Source organism: Acanthopagrus latus, chromosome 9, assembly GCF_904848185.1.
Source record: "Acanthopagrus latus isolate v.2019 chromosome 9, fAcaLat1.1, whole genome shotgun sequence".
Taxonomy (NCBI): Eukaryota; Metazoa; Chordata; class Actinopteri; order Spariformes; family Sparidae; genus Acanthopagrus; species Acanthopagrus latus.
In genome coordinates, this window is record NC_051047.1 from 22,099,216 (window position 1) to 22,116,039 (window position 16,824).

Sequence of the window (16,824 nt, forward strand, 5' to 3'; positions counted from 1 at the left end):
CATGAGAAACGAAATATAACGGCAGAGAGAGGGAACCACGTAGCGTACGACTGCGAGAGCGCCGCTCTAATCGTATCAAAGACTTCTACAAACAAACATGGGTGAACTGTGATTGATGGCAACGCAGTTAATAGGACTCCCAATCCAACACAGTGTGTGTGTGTGTGGGGGGGGGATGGGGGCAGAGATCAATAGCAGCTCGGAAGCATGTTAGGGAATCATACTGAATCAGATTGATGACAGCTGGTGGTGATGTACTTGGCAATCTAATTTTAACACAAAGTAACTCAGTGATGGTGCCGCCACAAGACTGAACTCAATCCTCGTGGGCCACCAGTATCACAGCTGTTGAGAGTGAATTGTGAGCTTGCAGGTGTAAGTAGGGGCAGCAGTGCGGTTATATCTACGGTTTTCAATTCGTGCACTATGGCACGAAAGCATATTAAATTATTCATCTTTAGTAGCCATCTCACAAATATTTCAGGCCCCAAAAAAAAATCTTTTAGTGCTCTTGCCGGGCCCGGACACAGATCAGCTCTTCCAAACTGACACTGAAAGAATCAGACTGGTTGAAATTCTCGGCGCAGCCCAGAAAATTCAGAGCAGTTGACAAAAAAAAAAAAAAAAGCGTCTGCACATTTGAGGATAGCCACTCGTTGCTTTGCACACAGCTATGAAAGCGATGCCAGTAATTTCCCCTTTCTATCTTCTCATCTAACTGGACCGGACTGTGGGGAGGCTCTGCCAGGGACAACAGCCACAACACAGACAGGGCGCAGACGTTCATTTCAGAGCAGCTTATTTTGCCCATGTGCACGTGTTGTTCTCCGTGTCTGCACGCTCGCAGCCTGTTGTGAGACAGAAGTTTTTGACTTGGTATCTTGCTAACTGAGAGACCCTTACAGCTGTGTGCCTTATGTAAATACTATAAACAGCTCTGCATCTCCACTAAAGACCATCTCAGTCCTCCTATTCATCTTCTGGCTAATGGCTGAAAATATACTGCAGCTCTTTAAAAGGCAATGGCTTGTGAGAATGACTGAAAAACAAATCAGGCAAAAAAAAAAAAAAGAAAAATATCTTCACTCCTGTGTTGAGCTGTTACTGCATAGCGTTTTAATGTTTAAATCCATAAAGTAAGAATTATGGATTATTGCAGAGTTGTGCATTAAAATGACACACCTCGATGGCTCGATATTTCTTAATTGCTTAAGTGCACCAATGTTTCTTTTTTTAAAAAAAGGGGACACGGCGCGGCATCACCAACGGGCCTTAGGTTTGTCTGCTGAATGAAGCTTGTTGGGGGATGGATGAATCCCTCCCCTGTTCTGGTTTTCTGGGCCAAGTCTGCATGATGGGGCCCTGAGCCCTCAGTCTGTGCCAGGTGGCAGCTGGGAGAGAGAGTCCCCAGCCAGGCTTCAGCAGCCCTCACTCTGGTCCTCTGGCCACCGCCGTTGTCACTCGGGGCTCGACACCAGCACTTCTGACCTACACGTTGGTCATGGTCCGCCTGCATAACCAGTTTGTCTTTGTCCACAGTTTGGTCACCCAACAATTCCAAATTTCTAAACCATTGTAGACAGTAAGGGTGTCAGAAATGTATGTGGTGTTAGCCATGTGTTTAAAACGCAACAATATCCGCATTTAATGGTAGTGAAAGTACTGAAGCTGTGAAAACAAACAGGTCAGATTTTAATCTGAAGGCTGCACAAAAGTGTGTTCACTGACTTTTTCTGGGGCAGTGCTGTGTGCAGGTTTTTAATTAAAAAAGGAAAACAAATATCCTATTTTGTGTGCCCAGGATTTTTTTTTTCTTTGGCACTGAAAGAGGTATCCAGTATCAGGTTTTTTACACTAGTATTATATCAAAATTACTGATCAACCAATTATCCGCCAGGCCAATTATCAAGGCCAATATCTAGCATCTTTACGATAGCAGTCTTTTATCCAGATTTTTTATGTTAGATCGCTGATAAAATGAATTAACAAATGCGCTAATTTGGCTCTGATACAGCATCAGCAACAGTATCTGATGGGTTATATGTCATAATGAATCACCTGTAAACACTGAATAATGTGAACTGGGTGAGTTGCAGCTTCATTTATCATACGGTCGTATAAAGTCTCCAAAAATGGAAATAATCAAGCACCTCAAAATTGGACTTAAAGGGGCACAATGTAGTTTTGGATTAACATTTTAATATTTACAACATTAATGAGATAATAATATAAACTCAATAATATAATTTTTCTCCATATGAACAAACAAGCTGTTCTGATAGGAAAGTAAGGTCGCCAGAACTCTGTTTGAGGTTAGAAAGGTGGCAGGGTCCGCCACCTATAAACAAAGTAAAACCTTATAAAAATTGTGTTAGAGAGAGATAGTTTGTTTATTTAAGATATTTAGGATGTCTTCCCCAAAACTGCATGGCGCACCAGTAAGAACATTACTTTGAATAAATTACATTTAAATTGTTATCAGGTTCATCAAGTTGAAAACTAAGTTTGACGTTTTTATTGCAAATGTATATCAGTTCCAAATATCTGTTATCAGTCGCCTTTATTTCTCCCGGCTGGTATCAGTATCAGCCCTAAAAAGACACATCAGTCGATCCACTGTCAGGGTTTTAAACTATTTTATCGTTACAACCTTATGAAGCAAGATTCCTTTATTTCTGCCCAACTTCAATGAGCGAAACACTGTAAATCAAAAAAGAAAAAAAAAAAATTGTGCCTCAGCAGAGCATCCTTCACTGATATTTTTCACCTAAATTAAATCCTGCTATGTCTGGTCCCGACACAAGCAGGAAATGCTCTCTGCCCACACAAAGTGATGAATCAAATCTTAAAAGTATTAATCAGCGAGATGCTTGTTGTTGGGGCTGGGCCACAGACTCGGCTCGCACATGCTCGTACATTAACCAGAGAATCTCCATATTGCCAGTTTAATATTTGGACTCGAGTGTGCCAAGAACCGTAACGGCTTTTCTACTTCAAACAACAACGAGCAAACTCTCCGTGTGGGGTGAAGCACTCCCACTGAAGACGGCTGCCTCTTCACCACCTCGCATGTGGAGGAAAAAAGCAAACGAACGCTTTTTTAATTGAACAGCGTGATTCATCGTGGTAACTCTGACAGCTTATAACGCTAATATAGCTGCTGTGTCTGCGTCTGTGTCATCCTGTCAGTCTGGGAACGCCGATGAAGTAGAGAACAATAGGAAAACACCTCCGCAAAAAACGATTTAGGTCAGCCAAGTCCGTGCCAACCACTCAGCTAATCAATCAAAGGCGCTCCGTCCTTCTTGCAAAAGATAGACAACAGATGCCAGTGATTTAAAACAGACTTGCATGAGGTTAACCTATAAAATACTTAAGTTCTCTATATATGAATTTGAACAGCGCTATACAGCAACTATTCCCATGGTAACACAACCTCTGCAGGAGAGGTCCCTGCTACCTTGCAATTGAATTCCAGTGACTGTTTGAGGCAGACTCCACTGTGGATACATTACTAACTGGTCAAAAGCTAATAAACACATCACAGTCCAAGGCTGAAGTTCCTCTGGGCCCACCTAGACAGATGGAGGAACTAATAAAGAATAGCTACTTATTTGATAAAATGTCAGAAAATGGTGAGAGATGTCAATCAGTGTCTCTCAAAGTCCAAGATGATGTCGTCAAAGGTCATGTTTTGTCCACAAAGTTGAAAGAAAATCAGTTTACTGCCACTTAGGAGTAAAAGAAATTGGACATTGTTCACATTAAAGATGCTGGAATCAGAACATTTAACTTTTTCTTTAATTTCTCAATTCAGACCAATCGATTGATCCTCAAAGTGGTTGGCAATTCATTGAATAGTCACAATTCTACATGAGAGCAGCGCCAATCCACAAGGCAGCTGCTGCTGCATTGACTTTGACACATGCTGAGCACACAACGTTATGCAGGAGGCATCTCCTCGGGGTGCCACCTCCATCCACCTTACAGGTCACCCTTTCAAACTGGCAGCCAGACTTTTAGCCCAAGACGGAGACACTTTCCCCCTTTTGAGACCCTTCCAGAAAGGTTTTTCTCCCCAGCTCACGTCTTACTTCCCAGAACCCAGCAGCATACCAACTTTAACCTTTACCATCCAGGCAGTCTGTAGTAATTCTCACTACACCACTGTACATACAAGATGTGCGGGCTCAAATTTAAGCCAATAAAAAATATCGAAAACAGTATGTTTCTGTAAGCCCACTGGTAAGTTCAAACTTTACGCTTCTTTGTCCTGCAACTTCAGCTTCAATTTTCAGTTTCTCTCTTGTAAGAATGAAGGGTTTAGGCACAGAACCACTTGGTTATGGTTAGGAAAAAACAATGTCTTGGCTTAAAGACAAACACAGCTGGAGATGCCTCGATATTAAAAGATATCCAGTGGTGTCACACTTCTAAATGTTTAAACCCAGACTTGACCCTTGGTCACTATCATGGCAGCCTTGTCTCTTCTAACTCCACCATTGTTCCCTCCACCATCAGACATAATGTGAATGTGATATGACACGATTTTTAGCCACGTTAGCATAGTACCTAGCCTATGAAACATACAAAATTGAACTCAGCGATGGTCTGCATAAATGTAGCCTGCTAATACTTAATCCTGGTGTCTGGACTGTGTAGACCAGGGGGGACACAACCTCACCCCACAATATATAAATATATAGCATCTATCAATGAAAACACAACTACTTAAATCATTTTAATGACATGCAACAACAGCTCTTGTGCCCCCTGAGCTTTTACAGTGGTGCATGATGCAAGTACAGTATGGTTGTGAGAATCTGGATCTGTCCTTGGTTGTTGTCACAGCACTACTTTCAGCGTTGCTCTTGAGAAAATGCACGCCCCGTCCAAAGATGACATCTGATTTCGGCCCATGAGTGCAAGACTACTTCACAAGTTGTTCTGCTGAATTTGTGTTTGAGCAGATGGTCCTGCATGTGCATGTGCATGGGTTTTTTTTTCCCTTTTGACAAGGCACATTACATCACCCTTACATTTCATTTTATGACGCCTTCTATCTTATCCATCACCCCCTAATGACCTCATACCCAACTTGACTGGAGCGAGAGAGAGCGGTTTATCCCACCGCTGCCCTTACGAGCCCCATTTTCATTAGCATATTTGGCAATAAAACAGTTATGCTTTCCTCCATTATTAATTTATCCACACTTCTTTATCAAGCAGCCATTTCAGTACACGGCGGAGCCCCGGCTTTTTGGATTATACTCCTGCAAGATGGGGCTCCTCCGAACGAAAGGCTTATCGATTCGTTGCTCACATTTTTTGATTATGCTACATTTCAGGAAAATCTAATATGAAACGTCGATCGCACCACATAATTAAGTCATCCCAGAAAAGCAACACAAACATATCATGTGGGTCAAACATGTAGCTCCTCCATCCATCGGTAATCAATTCCACAAGTCAATTTACAGCCGATGGCTTTTGCAAGGCGGGCCAATCCATTACTGATTCAATTGTAACCCATTAAGGCTGTGAGAGGTGATATTAAAGGTGACACAATCAAAATCCGATGGCTTCATTCAATAACTTTGTTCTCCAGGAGTCGGCTCCGGCCCTGCCATCATACTGTACGGCGTAATGAGACTTGTGTGGGCTGGTGCACTGCTGCCTCTCGTAGCTTGGGGCCATACTTCACCTCCGCCCTGAGATAGATGTAAGAGCTCAATGACAGCAACACTTAGCTGACATCACCGGATAGATGTGTCAGCTGTTTTAATGTCTTTTCATAGCTCGTAAAAAGGCTGAATGCAATCCCGCTAAAAAATGCTGCCTAAGCACTTCGCTCAGACAAACCCTAGAAAAACCAGTAATGATGTTTGAAGTACTTTTGGGGGGAAGAAAACTAAACATTGATGTTCCGTAGAAGTGCTTAATCTGCTAATGTACAAACCGAGGCTGACCTTCTCAACACTACCAACGTTACCAGCTGACATGCTGTTCTGACGACTCGTCTGGATCTCCAGCCAAAACAAACTTGTGAAGCAATAGTCAGTAAAAAGCACCTGAAGTGCAGCGCACGGGCACTTGGATGCCAATAACAACACCGGCCAGCGGCCGCTCCACGAATTTCCATTCGCTGACTTCCACTTGTGCAAGGAGAAACACATCAGCTCCTCCGTTCAGACCACCCCGTCCCTTCACCCCCTCCTCTGCCTCCACTTTATTTACTCGCTCCAAACCGGCTTCGACTGGAAACCACATGTGGTTTTTTCTCCCATCACTGAGGTGAAGACAGAATAGCCGGCCACGTTCCATCCTGAGGATCACTTATTGCTGAGGTGAACACTTTCAAACAGGATGCGGACCGAAAATCGAGCCTCGAAGGAGGCCTCGCAGCCGGCGGGCTCATTTTGTGTTAATGCCTTCCAGAAAAAAGACGCAAAGCAGCTATGAAAACAGAAAACCGGTCCGGCCTTTGAAGGTCAACCTTTAGTCATTGCCCTGCTGTTCTCGTGTAAAAACGCCACACTGATCATATAACACCAACCGAGTGTTGCAGAGAGGCCTCAGGGCTGTCACAAACAGTATGATTTTTTTTGGTTTCATGTAGCTAAAGGCGGGTTGATTTGCATAATCTCCATTTTGTTGCAATTTATCATGTCCAACTGCAATTTACTAACCAATTTCCTGCTTGCAAGCCATCTATTAAATCAGTAAGGATACAATGGTGACATTAAGTAGAGTGAACATTTATTTAACTCAGCAGCACTAAGGAAGCAGAGTTATAGATGGTCATTGTGCACATGTCAGAGATTATTAATGCCCAAATCCCTGAATTGTTGCACGCTGCCCCGTGCCAGGAGTCTGGGTTTGATTAAAAAGTGATTCAATGGAATTAGGCCAATTTTAAACTCTCAAAGTTAAGGAGTGAATATTTGATGTGATCATGACACACGACAAAGAGCTATGGCGGAAAGAAATTGCCACTGCAGCCGTCCAAATGAGGTGAGAATTAGTTGTGTTTGTATTTGTATTTTGCCTTCTCATGACGTGCCAGATGTTTACTTTGACTTTAACATCTTCTGCTAAGAAATGTACAAAATCCAAAGAAAGACAACACTTATCACATTACGCGTACATACTTCCAAATAACACATATTTATCTGCCAAAGTTGTACACCGAAGACAATAAATGCTACAGCCTAAAGTTTGTCCCGAGGCTTTCTTCTTCCTCTCCCAGGCGATTTTTTTTTCCCCCCCAAGTAATGGGCTGACTGTAAGTGGTACTCTAGTAGTGTTGCACTTCCATAAAAAGTTAAGAGGACTCACAAGAGACATATCTTTCAAAAGGACTGGTCAAAATCGAAGCAGCACATAGACTTATATCTTGACTTCTAGTCCCCGTTATGGATCAAGTGCAAGTTTCCAAGAGCGCCAAATCTGACAATGCAGGCTCTCTGAGAAATGTTTAGACTCGGGCTCCAGCAGAGATGGTGATATTAGGAGGCTCCTTTTTTTTTCCAGACTTTATAGAGAGACACTGAAGGCATTACACATCTGCTCTTTATAGGTTCTATTACACTACATTACTGGAGCGCCCCGTCTTTTATATCTGGTGGATGTGGAGAAGCCAACTTAGTCACCAGAGTGAAACGTTAGCAGTTTACCTTTCTGCAAACCGCTCTGTTCAACATGACATGACTACGATCTGACTTCAGATCGGGTTGTAAAAGCCAACTCAGCCCTCTTCGTGGGATTTATAAAATGATCATTGTATGTTTGTGTTTTATCATACTTAATAAAATATTGCTTGGTTTCTGATTTCAACAGGGCGCAACTAGATCTATGCTTCTTGGATTAATTACATACCGGTGAAGTCAAAAGTATCAAAATAACGACAGGCATCGATGCTGAAGATTTAAAATGCTTTACTCCTTTTCTTGCAGTATCGACTCCAGTGCCGGCTGGGTTTATTTCGCTCTCTCCTCCGACAGCGAGTTGACACATGCACCTCTACAGTGCCTACGGAGTCCCACCTCCTCCACAAATAAATGAACTTAGATGTTGTTGTGCTGAACAAACAGTACACAAGCCTTCTTATATATATATATCAACTTTTTAACCTTCAATGTTGGAGCAAGTTTTCCCTGTGGTATCGGTTATCACAACACTATTCTCCGTATTACTCCTGTTATTTGATCCAGAACATATTCAGTCTCGCTTCAGTTCACATGTAGAGCTGCAACTTTTAGTGAATTAATCAGTAATTCGATCAGAAGAAAATAAATTGCCAATACTCTGAGAAGAGATGGATAGTTTCATTTAATTTTCAAGCTCAGATGTCAAACATTTGCTGCCTCTCATTGTCAGTTCTGATATTAAAATGAAGAGTCTATGGATTTTAGACAATTAGTTGGACAAAAGAAGCAATTTGAAGATGTCACTCTGGGTTCTGGGAGAGCTTTTTTTCCAAATGCATTTGACATTTTAGAGCCAGCAATGAACTTATTGTTGAGAAAAAAAAAAACAAAAAACAATCAGCAGATTAACTGATTAGTAAAATAACTGCTATTTGCAGTCCTACTCATTAGTAGTTCTGTCAGCTGATCTCTATACGTACCACACTGTCCTCACCAGCTGGTGACTGTATTCTGTCAACATGAAGGGAGCCACATTTAAGAAGAAACCTCTAGACTGCTGTCATGCAAATCACCGGTCAACAAACCGCACACAGACACCGACCGACTCCTCCACCGCCGGCACTCTGTGCAGGCCACATGCACACATGCACACACTTAACGAACACGGCCAATCGCATGCACGCCCGCGATACCATCTCGCTATCTCACCTAATTAGCTCCTAAAAGGAAGCCTCCCCTGCATTAGTGCGTGGACCTATCTATGTCTTCCTCCATACTATCATCTTTTCTTTAACTGGATATAAGTTTCAAACAACCTTGAGCTGTTTGTGCCAGATGATGCTTATCTGGCCGCTGAGGTCACCGGCCGAGATCAAGAGTGTTTGGGATTCTTCTTTTTTTATTTTTTTTAAATTATAACAAGAGGGCAGCGTCCCGGCGTGTCTGGAAAAAAAAAACAAACAAAACAAAACCGCTCAAGCCACGTCGTTCTGTCACATCAGCAAGTGTGCTGCCGGCCAGGTTGGCCCCCCACCACCCCCCGCTCAATGTTAGATGGACACAAATGATAAGGAAGTGGAACAACAGTGGAGGCACTTGAATGAATGAGCCCTGGAAAGGCTTCAAATTCATGTAGAGAGAAAACCGCGGGCTCACTACTTGGCATTCGATACAACAACGCCGCCACAAAGCAAATTCATTTCTGACTAATTAGGCTAACAACCAGCTTTGGTGTTGGAAGAAATAAGAAATACTATTATCATTACCGTCCATTAAGACACAGCTACAAGAGCTTTTTCATTTATTCTGGATGTGAACGCGGAAGAGAAGGATGGAGTCTGCTCGCGGACAAAGACACAGGTCCCAACACAGGATCTGTGTGTGTGTGTGTGTGTGACTCTGAATGTGTCTCAGCTCAGCTGTATTGTTGGAGCAGCCCAGGCGAGGCGATCCAAAAGGCGCGTTGTTCTTCGCTTTGATTCATGCCACACCGATAGAGCTCACTGCTGCTGCAATGCTGACGAACACAAAAACAAAACTCCAACAGCCCCCTTTTTTTTTTTTTTTTGAAAGTGTTCAGGTGGGTAGTGTTCTCGTCTTTCACCCCTCGCTTGGAGCGTCCTCGGGGTGGAGGGGGGTGGCTGTTCAGGAGCCAAACTCATCTTTTCATTTCATGCACACAGAGAGGTAAACAGTGTTCTCTCTCGCCTACTGTGATCGCCGAGGAAAGTCTAAGCCGGTGCTTCTCCACGCGACGTTGGGGGGCGATTTGGTGAAATTTGGGACGGTCTCGCGGCGAGCCAAGTCTCAACCCTGATTGCTATGCAGGAGAATGAAGATGCGATGGAAAATGTGACCTCCAGGGCAGCAGTAAACACCCTCTTCTGTGCTTTTTCTTTTTTTTTTTGAAACTATGCACATATCCCATGCCCATTACTCAGAATCCATCTAGTCAGAAGGGAGCCCTGAATAATTGAAAGGCAGGACAGAAAAAAAAAGTTGAGCTCTAACTAACTTATTTAGCAAAACGTTCAGATTTTCAGCATGGGTAATACTGATATTCTCCTGCAGCTTGGATCTTACAACTCAATGAGAAGCCCTCCAATGAATGCAGCTGCCGAAGACACAGGACACACAGGCTGAAAGACGTTCCAGCCTGATGGAGAGGTGAGTCTAAAGCCTCATCTCTCCATCCGAAAGGGGGGGACCACCGGCTGATCGTGAGGACAGCGCTCAGTGTGGACGCAGACATGCTGTAATTTCGTGACAAGACGTCCGTCACAATCAGACGGGCAGCAGTCAAAATGCTGCTTGACGCGAGTTCTCCCAACACACACACACACACACACACACACACACATAGATCACCGTGGATTGCACTCCACGGCTGACCGATCTGAACTAGTCCTATCAATCGCGCCTCCATCTCCATCTCCATCCGACCTGCCTCCCCACCTCCTCCCGGCTTGAGGCACCAGGCTCCAGCTCGGGGGGGAGAGACAGCTCACACTTCGGCACGGGGATGTGTTCACCTGCTGCACTGTCGGATAGCGCCGCAAAAAATCAGAATAATAAGAGCTCCGCTAAATGCGCAAGGGGGGCAAGTTCAACGTGTTGGTATAAAGGTGGCACCGTCGTGTGCGTGTGTGACCAAGCCGGGACGCGGCACAATGCAACATTTTTTTTTGCAACAAGAGAGACAAAAAAAAAAAAAAAAAAAGATGCAGACTTCCAAGCGTGGCACTCCAATACACTGGAGGGGCGAAAAGAATGAATGACGAGCATTTTTTATTTTATTTTATTATTTATTTTTTTAATGATCAACTCTCCATCGTTCATCAACTGAACGCAAAAAATTTTCTTTTCTTTTTTCTTTTTTTTGTTAGATCCAGCATCTGCACAACATTTGGCAACCCGGTGCCCAGCACCAGACTGCACTACGACGGCCTGTGGTGCCAAGTTTCACACGGACTGCGCATCTACACCCCCCCACCCCCCCTCCGACATCGGCCCCGGGTCTCTCTTTCCTTCCTTACCTTTCTCCTCGTCCGACACTCTCGAGGGCTCGGCGCACGGAAATAATCCCGACAGCAGGGCTAGGACGGCGAGCAGAAACAACTCGGACATGTTTCCGGAGAGCGGGCTTGCAGAGAGCCGCGGTGCTTCTCCCGGTCCTGCTCCTGGTCCGGGTCCACTCTTCCCCCCCTCCACCACCGCTGCTACCACCACCACCCCGGTTGCCGAGCGCCGTTATTCGGTGAACCAGTGCGCAGAACAGTGCAGCGCTCCCCCTCCGCTCCGCGACACATGCACACCGCTCCGCTCCGTGCAGCAAACAGACGCACCGGAGAGACCGCAGGAGAGACGAGAGTCAGAGGGACGGAGGGGAGAGGAAAGGCGGGGTAGGGGAGTGTAGGAGGATAAAGAATGAGTACGTTTCCTGGCTTCTTCTTCTTTTTCTTCTTGTTCTTTTTTTCCCCCCTCAATGATTAAATGCCGTCAAGGTGGCGCAGCTCGCCTGAAATTCATCATGTTGGTTGGCTGCGCGGTCGGCGGAGTGAGGTGTCAGAGGGGGGTCCTCCGGAAAAAAAAAAGAGAGAGAGAGAGAGAGAGAGGGGGGGAAGAAAAGGGAGGAAAAAGTCAGAGGATGTAATGTCAGCTCTCTCTCTCTCTCTCACCAGCAGAGTTCAATAGTCTGTGTCTCCTACAGAAGCCTACATCCCACAGAATGAGCCTGCAGTGTATCACCTCATAGAAGAGATCAGTGTACAGCCATGACTGCTGAGCTGATGGACTTGTTAACAGTCACAGCCAAGGACACCGCACCCCCCCCCCCAAAAAAAAAAACACAACAAAACTGTAAACCAACCGGACCACACAGAGAGCACTGCAGTCTGGAACAGCTACATGAGTGAAATTCAAGACAGTTCTCCCAAAACATTGTCCTGTGAGTCATCTCTGTGCTGTTCTTGTGTTTTATTTTGCACCGGAAGTTCACCAGGGGTCCCCGATTTGTCCCCCTTAATCAGGTCGAGGTGAACTTGTCGGACCCTTTCGAGTAAAGCTTCCGCCGTCCGAGGAACATGTTGCAGGCCGCCGTCACTCGCTTTACGTCGCCGTCCTAGCAAGTGCGACCGGGTCTGACAGGAGTCAAATAAAAAATGGATGGAAGCAACAGCGAGAAGAAGTCAGCCGAAATCCTTCTGGCACAATGAAACGTGTGCCGCTGGGATAAAAACACCCCCCACCCCCCCGTCAACCACTTCCACGCTGCTCTCTGAGAAAGAGAAGAAACAAGATAATGGGAAAAAACAAAACTGTTCTAATCTATCGTAAAGTTCCAATGGCTCTCCGGAGTCTCAAAGGAGCAATGATGGCAGATATGGATTTAGAGATCCCGACAGTCAGACTATATTAAAGCAACATTACACAGAAATTGGCATTTTGTGTGATTTAGCCCCCCAATCACCACCACCACGGCTTGGTAATGTCGATGCTTAATACAACTTTTATTACAAATGTGTTATACGTTGAAGACTTATCTCTCGAAGTGTTTGTGACACCATGATGCAGAAACAAGTGATAGAAACACTCCCTCCACCCTTGTTACAACACACTGTGCCGTCGGAATGACTTGGAAGCTGGTTGTTTTTGAGGTTAGCAAGTTACATAACGCTGCTTGATTGCCTTCAAGTTCAAGTGTCCTCACCGGAGACTCGGAGGAACAAAGATTACACATTTGAAGAAAGAGCTCCTCTATTTCAGGGCTGTTGAACTCGAAACTTTTCCTTTTCTTCAGCAACAAACATCCAAGAGGTATTTTAAAAAGACATGGTCCTACCTAGAATGTGTGTTTCCTTGCAGTACCTCATCACATTAAAAGGTTTTCTGGAGAGTTCTTGACCACAGTTGCCATTGGAGGTCACCAAAGTGTCTATTATGCCAGCAGGAACATTGACTTTCCTGCATTGCACTGCGTTGCGTACATGTCTCTCATTTCACCTGTGTGATTCACTCCTCGGGGGTCTTTTGTGAAATTTCCAAGGCCATGAAATGAAAATCTCCTTCACTGTCACAATGCTGTTTTATTTAAGGGTTAAGATGTAGCTGCATACCAGAGATTGCTCTGGGTGGATACAGTCAGGATGGTACTGACAATGCTAAGCTCTGCTGGCACACTGTGCCCAGCATATGAGGAAGAGGTAGCAGGATGTTTTCTGTTGTTTGGTGTGGAATCTACATTGGAGCTGAGTGTCGGAGAACTTGGGACGAACAGGATGTTCAATTCAGTCCAATAAATCTGCATGCAAATAACATAATCGTACAGTTGCGTGCAGTGGGTACGTCAAAGTCCAATATTGCGTGCAGGAGTGACGCCAGTCCTTCCCTGTCAATTCTCTTGAGAGCAGATCTAAAGTCAGGTGACCATCATCATCATGTTTAAGGTCCAGTTTGTAATCAGTTTGGTTTTTTTTTAGCCTCATTTCCAACTTGCAAACACTGGATACATCTGTTCTGCAACAGGACTGCAAGCTACAAAAAGTACCTGGAGAAAGATGGTTGATTGCCGAGTCAAATATCTGGGGATGAATTGCTTTGAGTTTCCCAAGTCGCCAAATGCTAATGCTTTGGGATTTTAGGTCGAGTTGGCCACCATCCAAAAGCATCAGTATCTGACGATTCGGACAAACCCAAAGCATCAGCATTTGACGAGTTGGGAATGAGTGTTTATCGAAGTCTACAGTCGTGTTATATGGGAGGCAATAGCACGGCACAGATGTGGAGCAAGAAAGTGAGAGCATGATTGAATCATTCGTGAGGATCTTTCTTGGCAAAACAGAAGTGTGGCGCAAAGGTGGTACTGTCTTTATTAGAGGAGTATATCAATTTGTTTGCTCCTTTGTATGTTTTTGTATACTTCAGTAGTTTGCAGGTAGTTAGCCTGAAAGTCAGGGAAGGCAATTCCATTCCCAGGTTGTCAAATAACTTTGGGCTGGTATTCGGCCAGAAATTCTTACCCAATGCGTTGGTATTTGACGACCTGGGAATGTGACTCAATGATTAACTTGTTCATAGATTTGCTTTCCCTATCTTTAAAAGGTCCAGTTTGTATGAAAGTAGATTTTTAAGTCTCATTCCAAACGCATCAAATACTGACATTTTGGGTTCACCAACTCATCAAATACTGACGCCTTGGGATTGTAGGTCAGGTCAGTTTCTTACAAATTGGCCCTTTAACACAAAAAACACCAGCTGGCCTGACAATCTCACCTCAAGATCCGTTTAGTAGCAAGTCTGAAGGTTTTCATCATATCACAGGATCAGCTGATGGAGTTAGCTTAAGTATAGGAGCTCTGGATGTCTGATAAAGAGACCTTGAGGCTAGATTCTTTTGTTGACTGCTGTTTTTAACAATGAATCTCAACGTTAAAGGCAGGAACCTTTGAATGAGACTTGGCCACAAACAAAAGTAGCTCTGACCGAGCTGCCAACCCACAAGTGGCCGCATCGGACTCAATCAGCTGACCTCTCCCCATCAGAATCTCTCACCCCACTATTGAAGCTTTTGTAATAAAAAATATAATTTTGACCTTCTGCAATTTTGAGCACTAACCAAACCTCCCCTCCCCGCGAAGGTCATAGTGTTATGATAGAAATTTCCAGAGGAGCTATTAAACAGGGGCCTTGAGATGAAACAGTTTAGCTTGTTCATTAAAGCTTCGGGGAGTGTCATTGTTCAACATGACAGTTCTGCGGTGTGGTGTTCACATCTATCTGATTCTAGCTTTTATTTCATCAGAAATAAGACCTGCACGGCCCATCAGTGTGGTGATGTTTTCAACCTCAGTGTTTACACCATCAATCAGCAGCAAAGACAAGAAGAAAAAACATATTTTTGTGCTCTCTCGCCTGGACTGGTCAAGTAGCATCTCAGCGGTAAAAGGTAAGTAAATCACAGAGTGCAGGCTTGTGAAGACTACCCACACAAAAGACTGCCCACGGCTAGGGGCCACAGGATACTACAGTTCAACAAAAATCCTTCAACAGGCAGTCTCTTTACTAGTTTACTATATGTTGTGTAGTGGTTTTAGCCAGAGAAACAGAGTGTTTGCAAAAAAAAACAGATCTAATGCTAATAGGTGAGGATGGATGCTAATGAAGTTACAACGCACAGTCTCTGTTAATAACTATCCCTTGACCTGATAATGGCAAGAAGAAACTAAGAGCTACGTCTCTGATGAACCGAGCTGTTAGTGCCGCTCGCATATAAGCAGCCGTGTCCTGTCATGGCGTTATAAATTCATTAAGCGAAACACTGTTTAAGGTGACAAAGAAATGTATCTTAGATGAGATTGCGCCATGCTGAACTTTCATGCGGAACGATCTGTCATGTTTTATTATTGAGTTGTCAGAAAGAACGAGGAAGTCCAACTCTTCAAGGACACATCAACATCGAATCTCTGCTGTTTCTCGTTGGTAGGATTGCAACTGTTTCTCTGCTTGTGAGAGAGGAAAAAAAAAACAAAAAAAAAAAAAAACAGATGAATAATTTCACGAGGCTTTCATATTTTTTTTTCTCTTTCCTTGAATGCTGAGAGCTGACTGCATTTTTTTTCTCTCCGCCTCGCAATCACAGTGGCTACATTTTGATTGAACCGCCTCAGCTTTTTCTGACCGTTTTAAGTGCCCTACTTGTGTTCTGAACGATTCACATGTGCTAGCACTAGAGCCATGTCAATGTTAATATTTTGCACTCACCTGCCTCTTCTTTTCACCTTTCGCCTTAATTAGAGAGAGTCATCCACGTATACACGATCGCATCAACTTAGATTTAACGCCCTTTTGGCCAGTTTGAGTGTTGCCGTGCACAAAGAGGGCACGCGCCTGTCAATAAGAGTAATGCCCGGTCGGCTTCGGTGCACACGTGTCAGAGAGCGATTCGAGAGCTAGTGGCAGCCCCACTACAGAATGGCAATGGTAGGGCAGCCTAATAGCCACTCATGCATTGTGTATCACTCACTTGTGGTACAGGTCCTGACATACGGGACTGGATGGGGCTTGTCACGAGTTACAGACTGAAACGCAGTTATACACGCACCCCACCAGACCTCAGTGTCAAACATCTGTTTGAGGTGACGCTCCGTGGGTCGTTTGCGAGCACCATGCCCTTGGAGCCCCTCTCGTTGACTGACGTGAGTGATGGTGGCTTAGATACCACACCAGCTCCCGCACTGTATTGACTTTTTTTGCACGACTCCTTCTTTGGATGGCGATGGCGTGGTCCAAAATTAGCAGCAGCGATTGACCCTGCTTGACCCTGTCATAGTTGCGGGCTCATTATCAGGCTAATAACTTCTGCTGCTGTGTGTTTTTTTTTTTCTTCCCCTCAGCTTATAGGCTCAGCATTCTTCCCGGCTGGGATACCACAAGATATCCCCCTCAGAAGTCAAAAGCAATTTCATAAAACGAGGAATGAGCGGGGATCGGCCGGCAAATCTTGTCCGACGTGCGTTTTGTTGCTTTTGACAGTTATTAGTCAGAAAGGGAGGAAATGCACTGAATGGAGGTCGGTTCCGTCTCGGAGTTGTGAAGTGATGAGGATCCATGGGTGTTCCCGTGGGTCCCGGTGCTTGTTAATCAAGCAGTCGTATGACAAGCCATTTGCTGCGTGAGT

At 44.5% G+C, this 16,824-nt stretch overlaps 1 protein-coding gene across 10 annotated transcripts in view; it reads right to left on the reverse strand.

The window, feature by feature from the left end:
* The window catches only part of lrp1bb (low density lipoprotein receptor-related protein 1Bb), a 338,212-nt gene that overhangs the window by 277,152 nt on the left and 44,236 nt on the right, over positions 1-16,824 (reverse strand). Inside the window, exon 1 of one of the 10 annotated variants that reach the window (XM_037108853.1) lies at positions 11,186-11,703. The exons of the other annotated variants lie outside the window; for them this stretch is intronic. Coding sequence (XP_036964748.1) covers positions 11,186-11,276 — 91 coding nt within the window. The 5' untranslated portion in view covers positions 11,277-11,703. Of the gene's footprint in view, positions 1-11,185; positions 11,704-16,824 lie in introns of those variants that run through there. 10 annotated transcript variants of the gene reach the window in all.